Genomic DNA, 27,370 nt, shown 5'->3' with positions numbered 1-27,370 from the left:
TGGCACGGATGGGAGGCTACTCTAATTTTGCGTGGAGATGGTGTTGTGGTCAAATTTACTAGAACCAGTGATGGGGCGATCCAAAATATGGTGGGCTGCTTTGAGAGGGCTCAGCTGAACAGCGAAGAGCCCTGTGAAGGGGGGGTGGGGTGCTACCACTGTCGATATGCAATATCTCTGGGACCTGCACCACGTTTCAGAAGTCCTGGGGTCAGAGGGAGGACTTAATCTTGCCAATCAGGGAGATCTAATACCAAACCTTTTGAGCCTTTTTTACATTATGCTGTTGGAAATATAGCTTGCTATCCACAATGAAGCCCAGGGATTTTCTGAGTGGGAGAGGTGAAGGTTGAACTAGTCCAAGCACGTTTCATCTGGCAACCTTGGAGTGGGTTCCTGCTTGGCGGAGTGGCCCAGGAGTACAAATTCAGTTTTGACTGGGTTAAACTTTAAGTAGACACTTAACAGCCATATTTGAATGGGTGCAAGGCAGAAGTGATGGAGAGCGTTATCTTGTGGACTCGTGACCTTTAGATACCACTGTGTATCATTTGCATACTTGTGTATTGCGATATTTGGGTCCTTGAGGGCTGGGCACAGCAGTTCCATATAGATGTTAAAGATAACTGAGGAGATATTGGAAACCTGAGTGAGCCAACATGTGAAGGGCGTTTCAAGCCTCAGAAAGCCCATTTGGACAGCCTGGTGTCTACCAGATAGTTGATTTACACAGCCGTAAGGCCCCTCTGCACCGTAATTCCTTTTGTAGGATGGAATTTACAAAATGTGTTATAAATATTAAGACTGCTGCTGCAGTTAACCTTCGGTAGAAAACAGGAATGCAGTCCACTGGTGTATCCATGGACTTCCTTGATTTGTTTGGTCTTTTAATGGAGTAGTGTGTTTTAGGGGAACATTCTTCAAGAGTTATTTAGACTTGGGTTGACCCTGTTTATGCAATAGTGCTTTGCTTGCCTGATACCATTGCCCAAGGAGGAATGTTGGGTTTAGCAGTGTACAGTGTCCAATTTATAATATGTGGTATTTTGTGATGGAAATAGATAGGTAAACTATTACACATTTGTAAACTCAGGTGAGGTAAATTGCAATACGAGTGTGATGCTAGAGTGTGATTTAAGCAAGCTGAGTCGTGCATAATTTAAGACCTAGTTGGAAACAGACCTTTGAGGATGGTGAAAGAGATGAGTAAATGAGCCGAAAAGTGAGAATTGAGAAGATAGCTTGTGAAGGTCCAATCCATTTAAAGAGTGTATGCATGTGTGCACAGGGCTTTTAGGTGCAAATTAAAGAGCCGATTCTGCATGAAAGATCTTGTATATTTTTCAGGTTTCAGTGTCTGATATAGTCATCCGTGCCCTTGACATAGTCACCATTGTTGTACCACCTGCACTTCCTGCCGCAATGACAGTGGGCACCATCTATGCCCAGAACCGCCTGAAGCGAAATGGCATCTTCTGCATAAGCCCACCACGCATCAATGTCTGTGGCAAGATCAAGCTGGTCTGCTTCGATAAGGTGAGTCCTAGAATTCAGTCTTATCCCGGTACCCGCCTCTGTGAATGCAACTGTTCTATGAAATCTTTGAAATGTCAACTATTGGAATACATAGCCCATGCAATCCAAGTAAGGCTTGAATTTGCAATAGAAATGGGATGCTACAAAGGTTGAGTTCTTAGAAGGGGGGAATAGAGCAGTTTCATGTCTAATTCATTTCCAGAACCAAGTCCATTTACATTCCTAAAAAGGGAAGAGATTTTGGTTATTAAACCACAAGAAATCATGTATAGTGTCCTGATAATGAAAACCATCATGCTGTTTCTTCAAACAAAATCTGGACAGCATACCATCTTTGGGTAACATTACACACAATGATTCAAGTTTTGAATTAAGCATCATTAAAACAGAGTTGAAACATGTCTGATTTTGGTGTCTTTGGCCGTGAAGAAAAGTGAATTTGGGGTCATTGACATTGAAGAGGCTAGTGTTAACCCCATAGAATGTCCTATTGCATATTTCCACCCTGATTTGAAATCCATTTTAGATGATTCAATTCTAAAAAATAAGCAAGGTCGACATTTCTTTTTTAGGTATTAAGCTTTGCTAATGTCCCACTGAGCGAGGAACTGGTAAACGGGAAAACCTCAAAACAGTTGCTGAATAACGAAGTGAAAATTTGGAGTGCAATGGGAGGCTATTGAATCACAACCACTCCTTCAACTCGACACTACCTCACACAAAACTATTAGTGGAAGGAAAGGAGTATTTTCTTTTCTGAGGGAGGGCAAGACACAAATACTAGATGCCAAATAAAATGAGTAAGTGAATGATAAGGTTAAAGAAGGAGCTGTTTATTTGTGTGGGAACTACACCCAGTTCAAAAAGCCTGAACTGGTTTCTTCCAAATTTCTCAGAAGTTAAAAAACAATGAAGGACTCTCTTCAGCAGGGGGTCTGCAACCTTTGGCTTTCCAGATGTTTTGGACCACAACTCCCTTCAGCCCTAGTCAGCACAGCCAATAGTGAGAGATGATGATGATGGGGGAGAGGGGAGGGTACAAGGGGGTTGTAATCCAAAACATTTGGAGAGCCAAAGGTTGCAGACCTCTGCTCTACAGACTCCAACTTCAATGAGGTCCATAATTCCAAGTGTAGAAAATATATATAAACCTGTCCTGCTAGAAGCTATTTTCTAATGGATTCCTACCTCCCATGGATTCCTCATCTATATCTCCCAGTGAAGCTGCTCCTTAGAAACTGTGCTGCCACCAGAGGGCACAGTATGGCTCTGCATTGGATCAGCTCAGCGTTTCTAGGTGCACCGCACTGGACAGAATGTCGGGCCAGTATATATCGAGGAGCTGTGCCCACGGTCGTAGTTATTTTCTTCTGTGCACTCTGCTCGCTTCAGGAACACCACTTTGTTAGATGTTTTAGAGGTTCAGTGTTATGCTTAATCCTGTGAAGGCCTTGGGGTGCTTAAACCTTTCGTCTACTCTGAGACTAAGTCATAGTGAGAACTGTAAGAACTTTTTATTTTTAATTCAGGAAACATGTCGCGCCCAACCTCCTGATAGGGAAACCTTAAATTTAGAAGCCGTTAGGAAAGACGATGCAATATCAGCAGCTGATAAATGAAGGACTGAAAATTGTACAACACTCTTGGCCACATATGTGATGAGCCATTGCAGGGAGATGGGGGAGCTTGTTAAGCATCTCCCAGATGAATATAGAGGGGCTCAGATCATTGTTTAAAAAGAGAAAATCATTTCTCATACTAAAATAAAAACATGTTGAAATGCAGTCTGAGTTGCAGCACACTATGCTGGCACAGGTCTAGTAAGTCTGAAAAGAGGTGTGACACTAAGGCTAGATTATATAACCCTAGTGGACCCCAGATAGCCGTTTCTGACCGCCACATAATTTTTTTATGCTGCCTGGGGGGAAAAATATGACATGCAGTATTGCAGGTTGTGTAAATTGATGCACAATAAGGTGCTTTGGTTGAGTGCTGAAAAGCTTTTCACCTGTATGCACATGGAAGAGAGGTGTGGGGAGGCATCCCATGGACCGGTTTGAAGCCGCCAGGTGAAGATTGCCGAACCGGAGAACGTTCCCCAACCCACAAAGATGAGAAGAAACAACCTCGGCAGAGGTCCAGTTCCCCAGTGGTTCCTGCAGACATTCTTCTCCGTCGTGCAAGAGAAGTCGCCGCTTCAGGGACTTGTATCAAGAAAAGGCACCACAGGGACCTTTCCCAGCCCAATCACCCACGCCGGATGTATAGGAAGCCTTTCTGTTAAAGATGATGGATATCTTTACAAAAAGCCCAGCACCGACGACTTCAGCCTCAGCGCTGCTAGTGGCATCAGGGTCAACATCGCTCGGATGATGTTAAAATGCTCTGGAATTGCAGCACATTAAGCTGACACAGGTCTAGTAAGTCTTAAAAAAAGGTGTGACACAAAAGCTAGAATAAATAACAAAAGTTCCAAGTGCACTTGTAGACACACTGACTGCAACTAAAAGCAAGACATGATTGTTGCATGTGATAAAATCATTCCCAGAGAATGTCAAAGGAAATGGCGTGACTTGCAGATACAGGTGTTCATTAGAGTGATCAATGGGAAAGAAAGGTACCGTCAGTCAGCTGGTGCAGGATATTTGCTTACACTTTTCCACCTACGTCTGATGTAACAGGTTCTAGAAAGGATTAGAAGCTTCAAAACAATGATGCTCGTTGTTCTTACTTACACAACTTCCATTTGGTATTCCTAGTATTGATGTTTATAGGACCACACAAGAAATTGTGGACCCATTGGATGTTACCAGTACACAAACTAGGAGCAATAATATAGCTGTATAGACCTGCAGCGAGGGCTGTACCGGGCGTTATGGGCCCTGAAGACCGAGTTAATGGCCAGAGCGAAATGAGGGCCTTTAACGATGGTACGGCCCGAGGGCGAGGACTATAAAGCTATTAGAACCCATGGGCAAACCCACAAAGAGGGTATGTAAAAAAAAAAAGTTTATATTTGTTTTTTTTGGAGAGCTTAAATATTCCATGTGGAATATTTAAGATGATAAAAAACATGAAAAACATGACAAAAAGTGAGGGCTAGCACAGAAAATATGGTTGAGGGGGGTGAGTGAGTGCACAGTGAGGAGACAGAGGGGAAGGTAAGCGAGGGAGCACAAGCTGAAGTGAGTGCTCGGTCTCACGGAATGGGGGAGGGGAGTGAGGACTAGTAAAGGGGTCCCTCTCTGACTTCACTGCGACCCCCAGCCATCATGCATTTAAACAAAAACGAAAAAAAGCACTGTATTTGTAGGCACATGGTATTTTAAATAAGGCCACTAGATAGGGGTGAAGCACTGTTCGTGCTATACTTTCCGAGCTACAAAAAAGCAAAGGCCAAATGTGCGGGCTACAATTAAACTGCAAGCTATATCGTTTCTTATAGCCTGCAACTTGACCAATAGGAAGGGGGTATTCACCGGTCCAGGGTTCTAATGCTGCATATGTGGACATTTGGGGTTGCTTCAACTAACGAGAGGATCTGCACCGGTGGTCTCCTGGAAAAGAGGATTGACCAGAAGTTTTAATGTTTAGTTGAAGAATATTTTGTGTATTTGGATGCACAGACGGTCAGAGTAGGATGATCTGTATATGCGTCCTATCGAGTTGGACCACTTAGATGGAGTAGGAGTGCACAAACAAATCTGTTCATGTCAATGATTTGTTTTTGTGCAATATGCCACAAATTGGTTTAAAGCTGCCCTTTTTCCTTTTCTCATTTCCTAATGTATTCACAACGCACACTGTCCATGCTTTTCTGCCCTTTCGATCTCCTTTCGATCATTGCCTGTATGCACATTGATTTCTCTGCTTTGCCTTCCTCCATCTTTTTCTCACCCATCTTCCCTCATCTCTTCATACTCCCCATTATCTTCCTTTTTGTTCTGATCTCATTACATGCCCCATTCACCACATCTCCCTTTTCCACGTTCTCCTAACTGCTTCCCTTTCTTCCTCCTCTTCTTCTCTGTCCACCCCTCTCTCCCTCATCATTATCTCTCCTCCTTTCCTTGGTCTTGCCTCCCTTTCTTTTTTTTATTTTCCACCTAAACCTCTCCTCCGCACTCTTCCTCACTCAGACTGGAACGCTCACTGAAGAAGGCCTGGATGTTTGGGGTGTTGTACCCATGGATCAAGACTGCTTCCTTCCTATTCAGCATGAGCTACGGCACTTGTCGGAGGGGCCCCTGCTCTATGCCCTTGCAGCGTGCCACTCTGTGACTCTGCTGAAGCACCACCCCATTGGAGATCCCATGGACCTGAAGATGATAGAATCCATTGGCTGGGTGAGTGGCTGATGAATTGGTGAGTGTGGATTACTATGATTTGGACTTGTAAGTGCCATGATCAATGTATTGTTGAATCAGTGTGCATGTGCTAGTCGTTGAGTGAGTAGGTGGACCATTCTAGAGTTTGTGGTAGATGAGCTGGGGGTGCTTTTAAAAATGGGGTTTGCAGTGGGTATGGGTAGGTTATGGGCTAGATTGGTGACTGAATGTTGGTTTGGCAGGCAGTTGAGTTGCTGATTGAAGAGTGGGTGCATGAAAGATCAGCACATGATATTATTTGTGTAGTAAGTGATTACTCTAATTGAGTAATTATGAGGGTTCAAAAGGTGAACATCTATATTAACTAATGTGTTCTTATTTATCGGTATGTGAGTGGCTGAATATCTGGTGCTGGTAGGTGTTTAGGTCTGTTTGGTAGTTCAAGTGGCATATGTGTTTGAGTAAGTGACAGTGGGCCTGGTATGTTAGTAACTGGATTGGGTTGCATGGCATGAAGGCTGAGCAGAACAGCAAGTGAGTTGATGCTTAGGCGTGTGCAGGTGTTAGTTTGGAGGGTTGGCGGGTATATTTGGGGTATTTAGCAGGCACATTTGTGTGTATGTTCAGTGCAGTAATGGGTTTCTGTAGTTCAGTTACTGATTCAGCAAGTGGGTGGTGTGTTCTTGAGAAACTGAGTTTCCAATTGTTCAGTCGGTGAATGATCGCAGGTGAGTGGGCAGTTGATGGATAGATGAATTGGAAAGGGCGTTTGTGGTGGAAATGCTGTTGGGAGGTGCATGCTTGCAGAGTGGTTGAGTAAGTGAGATGCAAGTTAGGTGTCCATGAGGCACACTATAGACTGGTGACCTCGGGTCTCTGTGTCTCTCCTTAGCACTGGCATTTGAGGGCAGACGTGTTCAGCGACCCCCATGTCTCTTATCGATGCTCTTCACGTGTTTCAGAACCTTGAGGATGGAGAGACAGATGTCCAGGCCACAAAGCTGTTTGGCACAAGGGTTCTGGCCATAATGAAACCACCTCCACTGGAAGAGCAGCCTCATGGGATGGTGAGTGTGCACTGCAGACATTGAGTTCCCTGTAAGGTAATTCCATCTATTCTGTCACAGCAGTCATTTTCTTATTCATCTGAAAGGACGGAGTTGATCCTCATCTGATGTGAAGATACAGAAATCAGTGAAAGCTGCAGAGTCTGATCTGCTGGATCTGTCGGCCCCCTTTTACACAAAGTATCTGTATTACTGCCAGAAACAAGAGACAAGACATAATCATCTCTGTTTTTCAAAAGTGGTCAAGATTACATCCATCTTGTTGTAGATGCAGCCCGCTCTTAGATGCGAACTGCAAGTCACAATCCAAGGTCCTTTTTGGATGTTTATAGTAGTGGCGTTCTTGCATTTTGTTATTGTTAGTGGCTCAGGACTGGTTTATAGAGTGGGGCTGGGCACAGTGGACCAGGTATTCTCCTTCATCTGCCAATTTCAGGTATTGTGGCAACAATGGTATGCCCTTGCATGGCTTACTGCAAGCCCAAGAATCTAGCCATCCACCCAGTTAGAATTACGAAATGCCATTCAATGCAGGCTGTACTTTGACTTCAGCCTACTTCCCTAAGGGAATGGGCTAATATAGCGATTTATTTAGCCCTTGTAATTTTGAGTCTCATCTGGCATGTGAGATGTATTTCCTCTGTCACTGTCTCTTCCACACCAGCATCAACGCTACCTTGCTTACACTTTTCCGGACTCTTCTGAGGCTTGCGGCTCCTCCAAACACTGAGATCTGTCTGCTTGTGTTGAAGCTGTCCCAACCCTCGACAGTTTAACTGTCTATCCAAAAGGACTCCTGCCTATCCCATGGCAGCAACCTAATAACAGCATGTACAGAGATTGGTGAACTTTTAGCTTAGCAGCCCTTTATCCTCTCCTGATAGAAGCTATGGAATCCTCCAAACCTTTGGGAATGCTGCGGACTAGAAACTCTCAAATAGAATTCATTTCTATCAAGGGATGTCCTTGTCTTTACTTGGCAGGCTGTACTCCCGGGCCCTGCTGCAAGGAAGAATGGCCTGGACACCTTTTCCAAGTCATCTTGACAGTCCCAGACTCTTTTTGAGCAGACCAAGCTTCTAGGTACTGAGACAAAGAAAAATAGCCTGGTTCTCTCTCTCCCAAGATGCGCAGAGGGTCCCAGACCCTTTCTGAGTACCCCCTCTCCTGCCGATTGAAGTACTCCATGTGGTCTCATTCTCACGGTCTTCACTTTCACCCACCGCCTTAGTTTACACTCCTGCCAAGGTCTCATAGTGTCACTTATGTCTGTAAACTTTGTATTACTATTCGGGGTTCACTTCCCCAGCGTGAGTCCCAGACCCCCTTCACTTGGGTTATTTTACTGTTCTGTTTCTCTGATTTCTCTTTGCATCACATCCTTGGTTTACTCCCCTGCCAAGGTCTGTGAGCACCATTTGTATATTCAAAGTTTGTATTCCTTATTGTTACGGTTTGGGAAATGCTTTCCCAATATGGGTCCCAGACCTTCTTAACTTGGTGTGTCTGCCCCAGTGAAGATTCCTTTGGTGCTTCACTACGGGCCTCTTGCCCCTTCTGGTTCTCCCCAACCCTGGGATTAGCCACCTTAGTACCTGCATTGTCTTGGCCGTCGCCCTCTGATTGTTTGTGGGTCTCCCAGACATTCAGACGGCTTCTGTGGTTCACCAGGACCTTTTCCGGTGTTACGCGTGTTGCCTCTGAAGTTAGGCGGTGGTTCCCTTGCACTCCAGCAGCCTCGGTCACCAGAGGGTAACTTCCCTCCACGAACGCTTCTTCAAGTTCACGAGCATCAGTACAAGATGTGCTAGCATACTTTGAGGATTCTCCCCAGAAACTTGGTCTGGCACCCTCCTCATGTGGCCAGGGAAAGGCAGGCGTTTTCTGATCCCGACCATGGGGGTGGTGTACTGCGGGAGGACCTTTCTCCATAATCCCTCCCTTTTGATGGCTTTTTGCAAAATTAAAGAAGTGGGAAATCTAGTTTAGCTGAATTGAACTACATGTCCCAGAATTCCATTTGGACTGAGACGATGAAGAGGCATGTAGAAGTGGAGGACAGGCAATCAGGCCTTAAAGCTCTTTCAAAGCTCAGGCAGTTGACAGTAATAGCCTTTACCTGAAATCAATTGCCCCACCTAAGAGGCATAAAAGGCTGCTGCAGGAGGGGAAACGAGAGAGCAAGAGCTGGAAGGCTGTCAGTAGTAGTAGAAGCAGAAGAGCACAAGACTGGCCATTCATGAGGGAGTGTGATCACTTAAGGGATGCCGGGACACGAAGGAAGCATATTTCACCAGCAAGTTCTGAGAGGGTTGTGTAAAGAAGCAAGTCGAGGGACAGAGGAGTAAAGGAGACTCACTGTTGATAAGGCCGGATTGGAGACACGCATGCTGCAGAGGGGTGTGGGTCCCAAGTGTGCCTAAAATGGTGCTGGAAGAAGAACTCAGGAAATGGAAGTAGCCCGCAACCGCAGTGTTCCTGGAGCCAGCAAGTGAGGCTTGGCATTGAGGTTCACTCAAACCCTTTGCCGATATATGTTACCCGCTCTAAAGAGGATAGCATAAGAGTAGATGCGAGTTTAGACTGTTCGGCGTTGTGAAAGCTATTTTTTTCAATGGAAATGTATCCCACATACTTCTATTAAAATGTATAGTGCTTGCGTACAAAGAAAAGTATTTAATTTTCATTGTTGAAATCCTAATGTTGCCGGAGTGGTCGCGTGTCTCTAATAAAAGGGAGAACGCTTTCTAAATTATTCCGAAAACCCTAACGCAGACTTTCACAATAGTTGCAAGATCATATGGCATCAAAGGAAGGTCGCGTATGACCAATTGTGATTCCTTATTTGAGTGGGAAAGTGTCTTGGTGATACATGGGAATACAAATACTTACACACTTAAGGTTAAAGAACTACCCTAAAAAGTGGTTGCGTGTGCCGAAATTTGTTTCTCCTTTGAAGGTCTAACTTTGTAACATCAAGAACAAGTATTGTTTGAACTCAGAAGTTGTTTTATTAACAATGACAACGAGCAATATGCAAGCCAAGAGGCGAACCCTTTCTATGGTGAAGGAAACCCTGTTTAAATCTATCCACCTAATAGATTAAGTTGTTCAAGGTCCAGTGTCCTCTGATACAAGTGTGACATTATTATATGAAGCTGGAAGTGTGGCAACCAATACGTTGTGAACAAACCTGGGGAAGGGAGCTTGTAAAAAGAGTGAACAAATAATTTGTAATGCTGAGACTGTTGAAGTGGAAAGAAAGTCAGTCTGGAAGCAGAGGCAGGTTACCCTTGTGGCAGTAAGAAGAAGCAACAAAGCTGCCCTTTACTTTGAGCTTAGGAAAGAAGAGTGTACCTGTAGAGGTCGAAGTGTCTTGTCTTTTTAAAATTGCCTAACCTGTAGTACAAAGTTGAAGTAGAAATACCAAAACTGTTTTTGTGTATATTGCTGTCAGCGGAGCATCAAAGGAATCTTCACTGGGGCAGAGACACCAAGTGAAGGGAGTCTGGGACCCATATTTGAAAAGCATATCCCAAAACATAACAAGAAGGAATACGAACTTTGAATGTAAAAATGGTACTCGCAGACCTTGGCAGGAGAGTAAACTAAGGCTGTGGGTGAAAGTGAAGACAGTGGGAAATTAAATTTAAGTTGGATGAAGCAGAGGCTTACTGTCAAACCAAGGAGTCTTTTTTCACAGTAACAGGAGTAAAAGGGTGTTGTCAAGAGGAAAGCAACAACCTAAGAAGCATCCTGACTTATACCAAATGTAATTCAGAGGTTATGAACACTTGTATAATTGTAGAAGTGGTGGCTAATCTATTCCTTCAACTGTGGCACAACAATCTTGGAACAAAGACATCCAGGATTACCATTGGTGCTATTTTCTCGGCTGGAATTGGAAAGGGAACTTTTCAACTGAAAGCTGAAGAACTGCTGCCAGTGGATTTTTGTTTGAATCTTTGTTTTTTTAATTTGGAACTTGCAAGAAGTGGTTCAAGACTCTCTTCTTCTGTTTCAACATTTGGGGAAATTGACTTTGAACAATCTTGCGGAAGAGATTTAGCCAGGTTAGGTGAAGGTTATCCAAATTACTGGTTGTAGGCTATTCACTCATTTATGTGGTTTATGATTTATTTTGTTTATTGTGAGGGCCAGTTTGTTTCTGTTAGTAGTGATTCCCTTTGCTCTTAGACTAGGTAGGGTACTCCCTGGTAGAGTCGGTTTAGCAAGGATTTATTTGCATTATTTTTTTAAATAAAATGTTTGAATCTGAGAAAAAAACAAGCAGTTGCCCGTCTCGCATTACTAACTCCTCTCAATACATGCCAATTGCCTTCATGAGCTCAAGCTTTTTACCTTGGCTCTTAACATTCTAGTGGTAATTGAAACCTAGTTTTCTGACATCACTCCCTTGCTTCCCCCTCCTGCTAACTCTATCATCAGCCAGAACAGGGTCAAAGGTAGGGAAAGTGATGTTTGTCAAATGTGAATTGAGCTTGCTTTTTTTTCTCTCCTGGTTTTAACACCATCCTCGGTTATGCAAACTGCTGGGCATCCAAGTATCTATTCTTCCTTCCTATAACCTCAACATTCTCACCTTCTTCCACCCTCCCATTCCCCACATTCTCCTCCTGGAGTACTTTTCCACTCTTTCATGACTTCAAACCATCTGCGTATAGTGGATGACTTTATCTCCGTTTGGAAGACACCATTCTGTTGGCCAAGCGGCTTCTCCACATCTGTCAGGTAAGCCCGATTTCCTGCAGGAGTGACGATAGCCCACCAGATCCCCTAAGCCTGCCGGCCCAATAATCTCTCAAGTTACAACTATCAAGCTGGGAAACCGAAGGGGAAAGGGGAAGTGGAGAAAATAACAAATGCAGAATATTCTCCTGCTCTCGTTTCCAGCTCTTTTTGACTGAACTCTTCAGTAGAAGACTTATAATAAATCACCACAGATTACTCACTCTAGTGTGCTGCTATCTAACTCCAATAACTATTTTATACCCGAGCTCCCCTCACTACCTGCTGCCTATGCTTTAAGGCTGATAGGCTTGTCAACTGTCTCTGGCAGCTGACATAGTGAAGCTTTCTCTACCCATGTAGTAACATATACTGCTGGGAATTCCCTGGTTGCTGCTTTTCTGCTGCTTCCTGTCTTGAAAGTTATACTTGTGTGTTGGTTTTAAAATAATGAAAACGTTTCTTTTAACTACTGCCTAAGATCGATTACGAACTGTGCTTCAAAACATATTCACAACTTTTAGCGTTGTGCTGGCTCGCACTACTATTTCAGTCTGCTTACTTGAAGTTTGTAGCTGAACGCTGCATGTTGCTTGTTGTGCGGACGTAACTTCAAACGAAGGAATTATGTCTTGTACCACTCCGACGAGAGTACGCGTTTAACCAAATGCTTCAGATTGCTTGGCTTATCTGACACGAACAAAAGACGCGCATGCGACGCTCACAGGTGCCTTCCTCTATTGCGCACCCGACACAAAACTGAAACGCTCTGACTGGATGAAAAACTCTATACGTCGTTACAAAAGGGGAACTGGTAGAACATTAGCTGGGTTAAGTTAGTCTCTTAAAACGCGATCTGACCGCATGCCCCTGTTAATGTATATTACACGCACGGAATCCTTTCAACTACTGTTCCCGCTTGTGGTTTCATTTGCAGAGCTGAAGTGACTTCTTACATTCGATAAAAACTGCACTGCATTACGCTGCGCTCTACAAGTTCCTTACTAGCCCTAGTTCTGGAAATCCGATGACAACCTCTGAATAGGGAACAAATGCACTTAGCTTAGTCTCTTGGTCTTGTTCTCGATCTCTGCTGACTGATCTCCTCTTCTTCCTGGAATCTGCTTGAAATGAAAACTGCTGCCAGCACCTTCTCAAATACTTTCTCTGATTGGAATTCAAATACTGTTTATCATTGAATAAGTGTTCTAACTTCTATAGGGAGTTTAAACACTTTATTTACAATAGCTACAAATGCTATGACCTGCTCTGAAACAAACTTTAATGAAAGGCATTTTAGAATCCAACTAAGAGTTCCAGATTGAATCACAACCAGCCTTGGCCAATCAATGCTGTAGAACTGAGCCTCCATCTTGGCCTGTGGAAACAAAGGCTTCCTGAGGAAAGAATATTAAGGAAAAATTCTCCCAGACCAACTCAACCACCCAGACCCAACCTAGGCCTTAGACACACCTCCCTTTCTACACCTCCAGAATAAATGCTTGAAACGCTGACTATAGCATGGACCCCTGACAGTATGGTGAGGGAAATGAGGGACCCTGACAATCTGCCACTCCAACCTTGATACCATCCTATTCAGGAAAGCATCACACAAGCTTGGGCACTGTCTAGAAACAGCGCTTCAATGTGGTATCGCCTCAGGCGTTCCCATCTCAACTCACATACGATAATCCCCTAATTATTCTTTCAGTCATCAGTACAGTGACACCTCTCATTTTCACACCTAATGTAAAACCTGCATGGTTCAGATTATAAAACATGCTGGTGATGCCCTCCTAACCCACACACCAGCCACCACATCCACAACTGACCGGGTTAGTTTGGTCTGCCACGCAATTATTCTAATGGATTGCTTCCTCAAGGATACCCTATCCGTAGCACAGCTGATCTTTGGAAACCTTTCTGCCACCAGGGGGCGCAGCATGGTTCGGTTCAGCTCCATCTGACACCTTTACGCGCCCCGTGCCAGAAATGGGTCAATTTTTTATTGAGGCATTGTGACTTCCGTTCCTTTTTCACGCACTTTGCACACTTCAGGGACACGCTGCTAAGTTTGTTAAAGATGAAGAATATGTCCAAACCCGCGAAGGCCTTAGGTTTCAAACCTTGTGTGGTTTGTAGCTGACGGATGACGTTGTAGGATCCCCATCCCATTTGTTTTTATTGCTTAGGGGAGAAGTAAGGCGTCAAAGATTTTGGGTCCTGTCTCCATGCATTCCATGGCCCTCTGGAAAAGGGCAGCAAAAATCTTTACCTACCACCACATAGCATAAAGGGAAGGCGCGCAATCCCGTTTATGGTCATGTAGCATGCCTGTATGAGGGCAGGTCACCAGAGAAAGAAAACAAGAAGAAGCACTGTAAGAAATTGCACTCCCCTGGTAATTCTTCTCATCATCGTTCTTCTTCGTCCTCGAGGTAGAGGAGTCATCACTTCAGAGACTCCCCGGAAGCTGCGCCAGAGGTACCGTTTCCAAACCATATGCCCCAATCTGGCGGAATGGGAGAACTTCCACTGAAAGATGCATAACATCTTCATCCCGGCGCCGACTGCTGCGGCGCAGATGGTGATTCTGACTTCAAAGGGACCCCGCCACTTTACCCAAAATGGTAGGGTGTCCACAGGAAAACACCAGCACGGATTCAGCCTTGATCCCAACAGTGAAGAGGTTTCTTTGCACCGACAGGTACAGCCTTCAGGCACTGTGGCCTTGGCACCAGTCCTGCCCTCATCTTCAAAATCATTGGTGCCAAAAAAAAAAAAACAAAAAAAAAAAACCATCATTGGTGCCAAGGATAATGGAGCCCCTAAGGAGTACAGTCTTCTACCGATGAGGTAATTTATGACAACAATACGATGAGGAGAGTGAATCCATATCTTTTAGGATACAACCTATGGTCTCCAGAGAGAAGTGTTTCCTGGAGGAATTTGATGGGGAAGGTAAAGACATTCAAGTACTGGCCTCAGGCCTTCAGGAGGCAAGCAGCCTTGACACCTCACCGGAGCAGGATAATCTTCAGGCTCCAACTCTAGGTAACCCTCTGGCATCCTTCCAAAGATTGATGACTAAGGTTGCTTATTTATATTGTCATTTGTAAAGCACACCGAACCCGGAGGCATCTGGGCACTGGTTCTTGACAGTATAGAAAGGTACATATATACATGGAAACGGACAATACATCATGCATGTTAGGTTACAGTTTTCAATTCCGAGTCATGCATACAGTTGAGGTTGCTGTGATAAGGAATTACTTCAGCAAATCTTGTTTGAAGAACCAAGTTTTCAAACTTTTGCAGAATGACCAAAATGAAGATTCCGATCTTAAAGATAATGGCAAAGATAATGGCAGAGCGTTCAAATGTTTGGCAGATATCTCTGGTAAACTCTTGCCACCAGCTTTCTGTAATTTGAATCTAGGTATAGTGAGTAAGTGTGAGTAGGATGAACGCGTGGGTCTGTTAGATTGTTAGATTGGTAGAAGGCAAATGTATTAGATACTTGGGGGCTGAGTTGGACAGACATTTGTGCGTCATGGAATGGGTTTTGAATAGTATTCGCTCTTGGACCAGTAACCAGTGGACGTTCCATCTCATCATTGTGATATGTGTATTTTTAGGGATGTTCAGGCTGCTCTTAACGCATTATTTTGGATCGCATGCAGTTTTTTGATGTTACGGCTGTTCGTGCCAGACAGTCTAATCTAGACAGTAAAGGGCTCTGGCCAAGGTAATACAGCTGTCGAATGACAGGAAGGGTTTACAGGCATTGATGAGCTTAGAGGTGTAAGGTGCTGCTGGTGACGTGGCATGGACCTGTCTGGATAAGGTGAGAGTTCAGTTAAGGTAAATACCCGAGGTTTTTACTTCCTTGGAGTCATTGATGGTGATGCCGTAGATAGGGAAGGACTTAAAGGAATCTTAGTTTTTTAAGGTGGTTTTGTGAGCCTATAAGGAGTAGTTCTTTTTTTTTTTTTCATCGTTTAGGCACAGTCCATGTTGTGCCATCCAAGCCTGGATAGTTTGTTAGATTTCGTTTAGTGATTTAGTGTCTGTGTCATAAGAGCCGGTGATGGGTATGAGGATTTGGGTGTCGTCTGCATAGTTGGTGTAGGAGACAGTCAAAAAGAGGTTGAGTGAAGATATTGTAGAGTGTAAGGGAGACGCAGGTGCCTTGAGGGACTCTGCATGTTACAGGGGCTGGCAATGCTGCTGAGGAGGGTGAAAAGACTGTAATGGTTCTATTGGTTAGAAAGGACTTTATCCAGTGTATGGCTTTGGTTGAGAAATGCACCGCTAGCGAGAAGTGGTTGCATAGTATGTTATGGTTGACTAGGTCAAAGGCTGCTGACAGGTCTAGCAGGAGAAGAAGTGCTAGATTGCCATTATCTTTGATCTCGTCCATTTCTATGCTAAAGTCCAGGAGGGCTGATTCAGTGCTGTGTGTTGGCCGGAAGTCTAATCAGCGTAGGCCCAGAGGGTTGTTGGTTTCGAGGTAGTTTTGGATCTGCAGATAAGCTGCTCTATCCAATATTTTAAGGAGGAAGGGTACAGTGGTTATGGGTCGGTAGTTTGGGGTGATGTTAAGGTCCAAGATGGGTTTCTTCAGCAAAGGTAGGATCCATGCATCTTTGAGGTTAGTTGGGACTGTGCTCTTTTCGATTGAAGCATTGATTAGGCTTGTGATGAACAGGGTGAGTTCAGCAGCACAGTCTTTGATGAAAGAGTCCGGGCAGATGCCACCTAGGCATCTAGAAGGCTTGAGGCTAGTGATGATTTTCAGGACTTCTGTTGTTGAGATTGGGGAGGAATCAAATTGCGTGTTCGTTTTTTGGGGCGTGTAGCTAGGCATCTGCTGGGATTGGAACGGTGTTAAGTTCAACTTTTTATTTCAATTTTGGATTGCAGAGTAGCAATTTCATCAAGGAAGGCTTTTTGTATGTATGCCTGTGCAACAGGCCGCGTCTTTAAGACAGGATTCTTGGGAGGCACTGCGGATTCGAGATCTTGTAGAATGGAGAAGAGTTCCTTAGAACCTGAGTTAGCTTTGGCTAGTCTCTCATTGTAGGTGGACATTTTTGTTTGGAGGATAGCCTTTTTGTATTTTTTGGAGGCCTCATAAAAGATTTTATTTGTTGGGTATTTGTTCCAATTGGTCTCGGCAGTTCTCTTGTAATTTCTCTTAGAATTACGCATTGTTTTAAGGTTCGGTGTATACCAAGAGTTTAGGTGGGCTCGGGGTTTAGATTTGAGCATACTCAGTGGTGCTACTGTGTCAATGGCAGCTAGGAGGGTTTAATTGTATACCTTTACCATGCTGGTGGGGGGTGTGGAGGGGGGGGTTGTTGGCAGTGTTTTGGTATTTGGTGATGAGGTGCATTAGAGGTAGGAGTTCTTCTGCTGTAATGTTGCGCGAGTTTCTGGGTAATGCAGCTGGTGCATTGGGAGGGTGTGTCTGTCACGTTATTCTTTGGGATGGTGAAGGTGATGACATGATGGTCAGACCAGGGACATTGGGAGATAGAGAGGAGCCAGTCAAGGGTTCAACCTTTGCGTGTAGGGTTGATAATACGGTGTGAGAAGCCTAATGCACTGATGCTATTGGCAAGGGCAAGGGCATGCGCATTGTCGGAATTAGGGTCAAGACCCAGATTTAAGTCTCCCAATAGTATGATATGATAGCATGGCTTTGTATTCATGAAGAGGAGCTGTGCAACATCCTCTTCAAATGAGCATGTAGGACCAGGGGGTCTATATATAAGGTGGACAGTCATGGTGATCGAGGATGAAAGTGTGATTTTGATTGACAGTAATTCTCCTGAGTGGAACGAATGGTAAGGTAATTCCCTAATGGGGAGTAGGTTCCTTGCAATAAATGCGGAGTCTGGCAGAGTCTGAGGAGTGACCAGTAACTCTTTGCTTTCTACTGCTGTGGGAGTGACTTTTGCTTTTGCTTAAAACCTGCCTCTCCCCGCGGAGCGGGCGCGGAGTCTGGCAGAGTCTGGCAGAGTCTGGCAGAGTCTGGCAGAGTCTGGCAGAGTCTGGCAGAGTCTGGCAGAGTCTGGCAGAGTCTGGCAGAGTCTGGCAGAGTCTGGCAGAGTCTGGCAGAGTCTGGCAGAGTCTGGCAGAGTCTGGCGAGTCCGAGGAAGTCCGTGGAAGTCCGAGGAAAACCGGGACTTTTCCCTGGGCTTCTGCACACTGCGGTCACAGCTACAATGCGAACCAACGCACACACGGCTCTGATGAAAGGGAAGACTGTGAGTGACGCTATAAAGACTCGAGCCCAAAGGAAGCGTGTACGCGAGTCAGCGTGCCTTGACTCCGAACACTCATGGACTTCGGCGGAATCTCCAGTGACACATTGTACACCTACTCTTGCTGTCGCTGCTGTCCCTAACAGTGTGCAATCCAAGAATGAACGTGAGTGTCTGACGCAGCTAACATCGACATATACACACAACGACAACGACGATGAAACAGTAAGTGTTTGTGTGGCAACTACTTCATGTGCGGACCCGGTCTCTCCCTCTCACTTCCGGCTAGTGGGAGAAGTGGTAGAGGGGTTGGGAGCTGAGAGAGTGGCCGAGGTAACTCCTGCACAGTCCACTATCGATATCGCTTCTACTCAGCCCAGTCCATTTAAAAGGGCCGCTCCCCATGCTTTTTCACCTCACTCCCCGTGTCCAAGTAAATGTGACGGGCCGCCTGATAAGTGTGCCAGTGTCCAGGAAACACAAGATACTCCGACGGACACGTCCAATTCGGCCCTCAGACTCGGCCCTTCTGACTTTCCAGCCAGTACTTCATCACATGACAGCACCCCAATGCGAGATGATCCCGCCGTCATGCAAACGCCTCTTTGTCAATTTAATAGTGAGAGGTTTGGTGCCCAGGTGCTCCAAATAACCACTGGTGACTGCGATGCAGCAGGTGTCTTAACACAGAAAGAACCAACTAATGATTCTCCACGCCCACGATTCTACAGTGCACACGAGAAGTTGCTACCTTCCCCGGCGTCGCCACTAAATACGCTGCACGAAGGTATTTCTTCTGATACAGTGTTCACACTTAACGAAGTGACTAAACCGGCCTCAAACCCGGTCTTACAATCCTTTACCCGTGACTTCTGTGACTCCCTTACAAATGCTCAGGGAGAGACGATGCCGACTCTGCAAGAAAAAGATCTAACCAACCGCAGAAACTCCTTGGAAGTTGTTAATAAGCTCTTGATGACCTCAAGCACCTGAATAAAAGTAGATCAAATACTCTGGCCACAAAACACCCCACGCCGGCTGATATAGCCCCAACGAGAGTTCCGACTAATGCCGTGCCTAGTGTGCCCCCATCGGAGCTGTTGGCCAAAAGCTCCCCCATGAGCCCTCCTACAACCAACCTGATCGAGAGCAGAAGCGGACGCTTGAGTCTCTCACCAAGCATTTTATGCTCACAGAAGAATTCTGTCACAACCAATTTGAACAAAAGCAGAAGTGGCCGTTCGAGTCTCTTATCGAGCATTTTATGCTCACAAAAGAAAACTGCTTTTGCGAAAGGGGCTGACCTCATCATATCGCAAAATGGCGCATCGCTCAACCTCCATCAACGTATGCATGGACCCTCAAGCGTGAGCTACCAATCTGAAGACAAGACAGATTCATCTTCATCTTCATCGGACTCATCTATAATGGAGCGCCCCTTTCCCAAGATTAGACGCCTCCCAGTGGGCAAAAGGCGATCTAAAGGCCATATAATGGACAGCACCGGCAATGCATGCCATACACCAAATATGCAAGAGCTTCAAACTCTCATAATGTCATCAACCACAATTGCTTTGGCTCCTTTCCTAAAAATGTATGAACACATAAACGACACCATGAAAGACTTACTAGCTTCAATTAGTGGTCTAAATGCGAAGATTGCTAATCTGGATAACTCTCAAACGACTCTAATGGATACATCCTTACATACCAATAAACAGGTGGAAACGGCACTCAATGCTCTAATAGACAGTAACAAAAACGCACTATTAGACAGAAAATTATTGGCAGAAGTGGCTAAACAGGCATTACACCTCTTTCAACAAAAAGCAGATAATCTTGACCATAACGAAGCTCGTGAAGACAGAAATGTACAGACCTCTCGAACTCCAAATAACCATGCAGTATACCCACCCCTTCGGATACCAATAGCCACGTGTGCCCAGATTGCAGAAGCTACCACTTTCGAGTGCGACAGATGTGTAGACAAGGTAGCTTGGACTGAAAAGGTTACACTCGAAGATGATCAGGAGCAATCGCTGTTGATACTTAATCCATGTGCTACAGGCCCGCAAACGGTTGAGCTAGCCTCCGCTGCTACTGATCTGACTACACTCGCGCTGACCAACTCCCAGGCCATCTGCCTGGAAACTCAGGATGCAGAGAACTCGGCCCTCCACGACACTCAAGCGGCTGCTTGTTCAAATCTAATTCTTGGCCATGCTCCTGCTAAAGAGGTGTTGGTTGACACACTAAAATCTGGAAATGATGCTGCCGCTGCAGTCTTCGACATATTTAAACACCCTACAAGAGGGCCCAGCACTGGCCTGAAGACTGGAACCAACAGAGGCAACGAACACAAAAAACCAAAAAACATCTCAATGAAAAAAAAGAATCGAGGTAATGATTCCAGGAAATTCTTGCGTAATTTAAAAACTCTGAACGTAATTGTCAACAAAACAACTTCAAAGGAGAAACAAGATGTGTATGCACCTCAACCAAACGACATTGACACCGAGCTAGATCCGGTCACTGAACCTATAATTGACTTATGTTGTATATCGGAGGAGCTGTTAAATTTGTCGGTACACGACGAACAAGTAGCCGACATAGCGGATGGGTCTGCGGAGCACAACCTGTTGTCAGTTACCCCCTTGGACGTCTCCAGACAAAGAGATAACGCCGCTGTTCTCTCGAATGTTGTCTGCCCTACAATAAATAACCGGCCCGATATTGGACTAAATTTGGCTGACAATAATTCCTCTCCGTCAAAAGTGCCGGCTCGAAAAACCCCTAGAATCATATCTATATGCGAAGCAACTGGGCCAATCATCACCTCTGTAGACGATATGAACTTCTGTTCTAAATCCTTCATGACGCTCGAGGAGAAACGACGCAAGACTTGCAGCCAGCTTAATAAGGGCCTTTCCAAAATGAAAGATACAGAAACTCAAGCTTCTCCTATCCCCTGTATCAATCCACAACTACCCAAAGCCCTTAAGACTGATCTGTTAGGTCCGAAAGTACAGGACCCGACCCAAACTAAATCACTGTATTTCAAGGACCTAAATGTGCCGCAAGAAAATCCTACATTAAAAAAGCACACAACAAACGAACATTATAAGAGTAAACATTGGAAGAATGAGTCTTCTTATCAACACGTACTCTTGGAACGGATCGATTCGGATGATGACTTGATACTGAATCGACACAATGTGCTATGGCTATGTCATCTGATCCCAAGCCTTCGGGCAATTGAATCAAGTGACCTGAAAATTGTAGAATTCCTCGAGGAAACCAAAAATGACGCAGTTATTCTACACGTTCAGTCAAAAATTATAGCTGACACTTTGCTCCAAGCTGGACCTGCGTTAATGTCGCTAGGGTTTGATATCTCACTAGCTCCAATAAGGGCCTCAACAGAGACCCTAAATGAAGCCGCAAACCAGATGGAAGCTGGTAGGGACGATAAAATTCTTCCAAAGTGCCCAAGTGAACGGGCTATTGCGGCTCTCCAGTCAAGACCCGTTTCCCTGACACAGAAACCTTGGAAGCCTATGAATGAGCTACCTAGCCAAAACAACATCAAGATTACAATCCAAGGAGTCAGCCAAACACATCGAACTGAAGACCGGCCAGTGTCTGAAGCATCATCCATGACGCAAGGGAACGATTGGGCCTGAAACCCTAAATAACACCACGTCTTGTTAACGCCAGGCCCCCAAGAACCATAACACCAAAAAAAAACTCAACTTGGGCTCCTGGAACACAAGAGGGTTCACTCACCTGTTTAACACCACCTGGGCCCATGATTTGGACATTATCTGCCTACAAGAGACATGGCTCTGTGAAAAACCCATCTTGGAGGGTTTTGAAATTGCCCATACACCGGCGCTCAAACAGAATAGAGGGAGACCGATGGCAGGTCTACTTGTAGCTGCCAGGATCAACTCAGGTCTTCGGATTCTAAATTCAATAAGCATCTCCCCATATATTCAGGTGACTACGGTCGGGGTGGGAAGCACACCCGCTGGAGCTACAACTAAGATCTGCATTTTTAATCTCTACTGGAACCACGCAGTGAGTGGAACCACAAACTTCATAGATGAAGTCACGAAGTCCTTGGACGAGTATATGGAAGCTGGCCCCGCAAATGAGTTGATAGTCTGTGGAGATCTTAATATTGACTGCTTTGATCACTCGAATGAATCAGGCTACAAGAAGACTGTAAAGAACTCAGAATTCCTTCCGGCAACCCAATGGTGTCTGGAAATGAAGTTACGTGACCTGATGATGCTGAATGGTCAAACGATGGGAGACATTCCAGCTGCTCCTACTTGGCGCCGAGGCGACCTTAACTCAACCTTGGACTACATATTTGTATCCAGTAGAATCCACATGAGAACGACTAGTCTGTCTGTCCAAACAATGCAGCACAGCGATCATGACATGGTGGTCTTGACATTCATGGAAACAGTCGAAAATCCTCGAGATCTGTGGGCCTTTCCTATTAGAACAGGAACTGGTAGGATCCGTTTAAACCTAGACTGTAATGAGACAAGCAAGATCCTGATGGGCCTTCAGACCTCTGATGTCACGGAATATGATCACCTTTTAACTCAATACCGTGAAAACAGGATCCACATGGGCAACAGTCTGTTCCAATCGAAGCACAAATTTGACCTTGAGGTGCAAAAACGGAAACGACTTCTACGCTGGCAGATAAGATCGGCCCGCAAACAAACCCCCAGCGTTGCCAACGGAAATGTCAAAAAATTCAAACAACGCTATAAGAACTGGCTTAAGTCCCACAAAGGTATTATGCTGCAGAATGATGCAGAGCTAATGTTATCAAAAATGAAGAGCTCAAACACCGCTGAATACTGGAGACTGATAAATGACAATCTTGCTCCTCAACATGCTCTCCAAGCTAACTTGGTCGCTGAGGCCGAATGGGTCTCCTTCTATGCAAACCTCTACTGTAACAACAATGAGGTTGCTGCTTGGAGACCACCTGCACTGCCACATTGGGACATGGATTTCGACCATGACGATATAATGAGAGTCATTAAGAACTTGAACAACTCAAGAGCCCCTGGCCCTGATGGCCTAACGAATTTTACACTTAAGCTCCAACCTGAACTATGGACCTCCTTCTGCGAGTTGTTGTTTAAAAGGATTGTCAATAACTGTAAGACTCCCAAGTCCTGGAAATCGGCAGTGATTATACCGATTTTCAAAAAAGGCGATCGCCACAATCCGAAGAACTACAGACCAATTGCTCTACTCGATGTATTGGGCAAAGTTTATGCTACTCTGCTTCAACAAAAACTGACGGAATGGTTAACAAGCTGCAACCAGATGGACCCTAGACAAACTGGTTTCGTCAAAGGTTTGGGCTGTGGTATCAACCTCCTAACACTAAACCTATTGAAAATGGAAGCCCTAAGATCTAATTCCAAGATTTATCTCGCCCTCGTGGACTTGTCCCAGGCATTTGACACCATTAATAGAGAACTGCTTTGGTCTAAACTGATTAAATGGAATTGCCCTGCAAGTTTGTTAGCCGCTATCCATGATCTTCATACGGACACGAACATCAGAGTTCGCCTAGATCAAAAGGGCAACCTCTCTTCATCAATTGACACCTTTCGAGGTGTCAAGCAAGGATGCCCACTTGCGGCAATCCTTTTCAACCTGTTCATATCCGACATTAAGAACGTATTCTGTGGTCTGCGTACTTTCCCGCCAAAACTCCACGGCTCACACGTGGACTATTTAGTCTACGCAGATGACATCATACTGATAGACTTAACCCCTATAGGTCTACAGCGGAAATTGACAGCCGTGGAGAAATACCTAACAGAGAACGGGCTGGTTATCAACAGAGGGAAATGCGAAGTTATGGTCCTTGAAAGACTCCATGGATCCAATATGCTTCGGCAGAAACTTAATTGGTATGTGAACAAAGAACCCATTGGGCGTGTGCTTAATACAAGATACCTAGGCATGCAGATAAGTGCTAGCATAAACGATGCACCCTGGGTTGATTCAGCTAAGAAAAAATGCCGTCAACTGGCATGCCAAGCAGTCCTAATCAACAAAAAGTTTGGTAAATTTAGTTTAAGACCAACGTTAACTTTCTTCCAGCAGAAGGTGGCACCGTCTCTGATATACGCTGGCGAAAATGCCTTTGGGTGTGGTTCTGAGGTGTGGAACTCCTTAGAAAACATCTTCTGGTCCAGGGTCCTCCATCTTCCCAAGGGCACCGCCACAGTGTGCATTAGATATGAGCTTGGATACATATCTTTGCAAGCGAGAGTTGCCTGGAACCTCCTAAGCATCTTCAGGAAACTAAACATGAAGAGCACACTGCCCCAGATGGATATTTTACACAACTTACAGTATGCCAAGGACCCTACAATCGTATTCCAATGGCACAAGCTATGCCTTGACGTGCTTAACACGTACGACATCACGATGCAACTGCTTCTTGAAAATCCAGATGCGGCAAAACTAAAGATCTGGAGAAATGACTGGATCCAGACCTGTGACAAACGAGCCAAATCAAGGTCTATGCTCGAAGCGCCGGCCGAGGCAAGGGCATATGGATGTGTACCCCTGTATTTGGCCCGTTTTCCCGACCAATGGGCTCGGGCCCTTTATCTCCACTTTAGACTGAATGTCATGACAACTAAAGAACGCCTCTGCTACTGGTCACAATCTTCGGACGTGGACTTGACCTGTCGTTTTTGTGCCTCCCCAAAAGAAACTCTGAAACATCTAATCCTAACGTGCCCTATGTTTGAGTCCAAAAGAGTTAACATCTTTAGTCCAATAACAATGAACTTTCAGTGCCTCACCCGAGATGATTGGTGGAGAGCCATGTTCGATGGATCAAACAGAGCAATGCTATATGCATTGGTCTCCTTTCTCCGTATTATAAAAGATCATCTACATGATGTCTCGGTGGACACGATCGTTGGGTCGTTGCGATGCATACCCGTGCTCACGTTAGGGGAAACAGATGGGGAGATGAGGGCTGGCACTGATTAGAGATGAATGTTAAGGCTTGGCTTATGTCTGTTCTTTCTGTTTTTTAAAGGGTTAAAACAAAACCCAATAAAAATAAAAAAAAATAAAAAATAAAAAAAAATAAATGCTACCACTCTGCCCGTTGTCTATCAGTCCTGAAGATAGTATAGCTTCCTGGGATGACAAGTGAGCGTGTCGGGCCGGCTGCTGCATGGAGCCAGGTTTCAGTGATGGCTAGGAAGTCTACATTATTGGTAGTGATGAGGTCTACAATGTGTAGAGCATGTGCTGAGGGTGATCTTGCGTTAATGAGGGCACCCTTGAGCATGGTGGTTTCCTTGTTGGTGTTGACTTGAAAGGCTAGATTAGTCTTTGTACTTGACAGGTGCATCCGGTCTGGTGGGGTCACTATGCTTAATTGTGAGGTTTTGAATTTCTTACCAGAGGTAGTGCGGCCAATGTCAGGCGTGTTCGAGTCGTTTGTGACATCAGCAGAGTTAAGTGTGGTGACTTTCAAGTTGTGTGTAGTCGCAGTTAAGTCATGCGTGGAGGCATTTGAGTTGCGGTAGCAGTCAGAGCTGGGTGGTTGGTGTGATGTCGAGACCGAGTGGGGGATGGTTCTGGAATTGAGGTGTGCACTCCTCCAAGTGATTGATGGTGTTGATTGCAGAGGTGGTAGGTTCGGGGCTTTCCGAGATGAGGATCTACTGTTTCGCGTTACTAATAGGCAGGGTTGATAAGGGCTAGATTTGAGAGGTGATGTCATGCACTGAATAGGGCTAGGCGGGCATTTAAAGGATGTGGTTTTCTGGTGTGGCAGCCCCGGTGGGCTCGGCTCGGGAGTGATTGCGTGTGGGTGAGAGGGTGTGAGAGTCGGTGAGGTTAATGGTCATTTTTAGTGACATTATTTCTGATGTTAGGGGGGCATATTGAGGGAGGAAGGTGGCTTCTGCTGTGGGTTTAGGGGTGCTCAAGTCTGGGTGGTGAGGGTGGATCTTGGACTGTTGGGGTAGTGATGTCGATCATTGGCTGGGTAAAGCGAGTGCTGTTGGGAAGCGGGTAGATCCCTTTAGCTGTATTTGATCACTAGGCTAGTGAGTACAATCGCATGGGCAGATCAAGTACAATGGGGCACATGGGTGAATTAAACTGCAAATTGCTCACTAGCAAATGCATAAAGGCCAATGAGCGAGCGCAGGGGCAGATCAAGTACAAGGGTGCACATGGGTGAATTCAACTGCAAATTGATGAATAGGCAAATGCATACATTTCAAATGGCAGACGCTTGTGGGCAGATTGGTAATCTGGTATGGTTGGGGAAGCAAGAGTGTCTCAAGTATGAAAATAGCCATGGTAAGTCATTACACAAATCTTGGAGCAATCACAATGTAGGAGAGAGGGGAGCAGCAGAGCTGGGTAATATGCAGAAATGTTCCTGTGTGCCATGACAAACTTCGGTTGTTGTCCCAGTTTTTTATCATGTGCTTTTGCTAATGGCATGGTCAAGAAGGCGAATAACCCTATGTTGGAGTGCAGAGCTGTAACTGATCAAGGGACAAGTGGCGGGTACCACAGACCATCCTTACCCGAGTCAGGTGATGGTCTGGCTCTTCAGCTAATTTAGGTTTCTCGGGACGCTTAACCGGACAAGCACAGACAGGTGCCTTTGTTCAGGGCCATAGTTGCAGGGGCCTGCTTCCGCCTCCCGGCGAAAACAATTTGCTCTTAGAAGGTGGAACAGCCATTCAGAGGGGAACAGCTTGGACGCTTGTCTCTACTAGCACACCGGGATGAGGAAAGCGTTGGCCGTTTTGGAGGATGCTTGTGGAGTTGAATTCACAATTGCCAAGTTGCTTCTGTGGGCTGAATATCTACAGCTGATACTCTTTATCGGCTCTGTCTAGACCAAAAGTCCAATTTGGGTTGACAGATATTTTTGGATGAAGGACCCAAAAAGATCATCTTTCCATTTAACCAAGCTAGTCCGCAGGGACTTATCATCCACTTGGCCAGGACACAGCCATCACTTTTGGATCCAGTTCCTGGGGGTGGACCAATGTGGGAGGATCACCTAGGTGAGGGTGTGGCGACCGATGGCGAGATGCAGTATTCACCCCTTTCCCGTACACAAGACCCATCCTATTTTATAGGATTCGCTAATGTCCCAATGCCCTCCCCTTTTCACACAAACAGTGGGCTGAGGAAGAGAGTGACTGAGACAAAAGAGGCAAACCCTTACTTATCTCATTGGACATGTCCTGCTAATCGGGTCAGGCAAGGTCGGGCACTAGACTTTAAGTGCATTCATCTGATACCAATTGGCTCTCCTCACACGGGGAAAGGGTGAAACATAGAGACACTCTGAGCAAGGTGGAATACAAGC

General features: G+C 45.3%; 1 protein-coding gene across 5 annotated transcripts in view; it reads left to right on the top strand.

The window, feature by feature from the left end:
* Window positions 1–27,370, top strand: part of ATP13A2 (ATPase cation transporting 13A2) — a 749,950-nt gene that overhangs the window by 539,239 nt on the left and 183,341 nt on the right. For all 5 annotated transcript variants that reach the window (XM_069611124.1, XM_069611127.1, XM_069611125.1 and 2 more), the window contains exons 15-17: window positions 1,348–1,536; window positions 5,676–5,882; window positions 6,827–6,931. In XM_069611124.1, coding sequence (XP_069467225.1) covers window positions 1,348–1,536; window positions 5,676–5,882; window positions 6,827–6,931 — 501 coding nt within the window. The remainder of the gene's footprint in view (window positions 1–1,347; window positions 1,537–5,675; window positions 5,883–6,826; window positions 6,932–27,370) is intronic.

This window comes from Ambystoma mexicanum, chromosome 8 (assembly GCF_040938575.1).
Source record: "Ambystoma mexicanum isolate Mex_15411 chromosome 8, UKY_AmexF1_1, whole genome shotgun sequence".
Classification (NCBI taxonomy): domain Eukaryota; kingdom Metazoa; phylum Chordata; class Amphibia; order Caudata; family Ambystomatidae; genus Ambystoma; species Ambystoma mexicanum.
The sequence above is the reverse complement of the archived record's forward strand: the minus strand, read 5'-3'. Positions and strand labels throughout refer to the sequence as shown.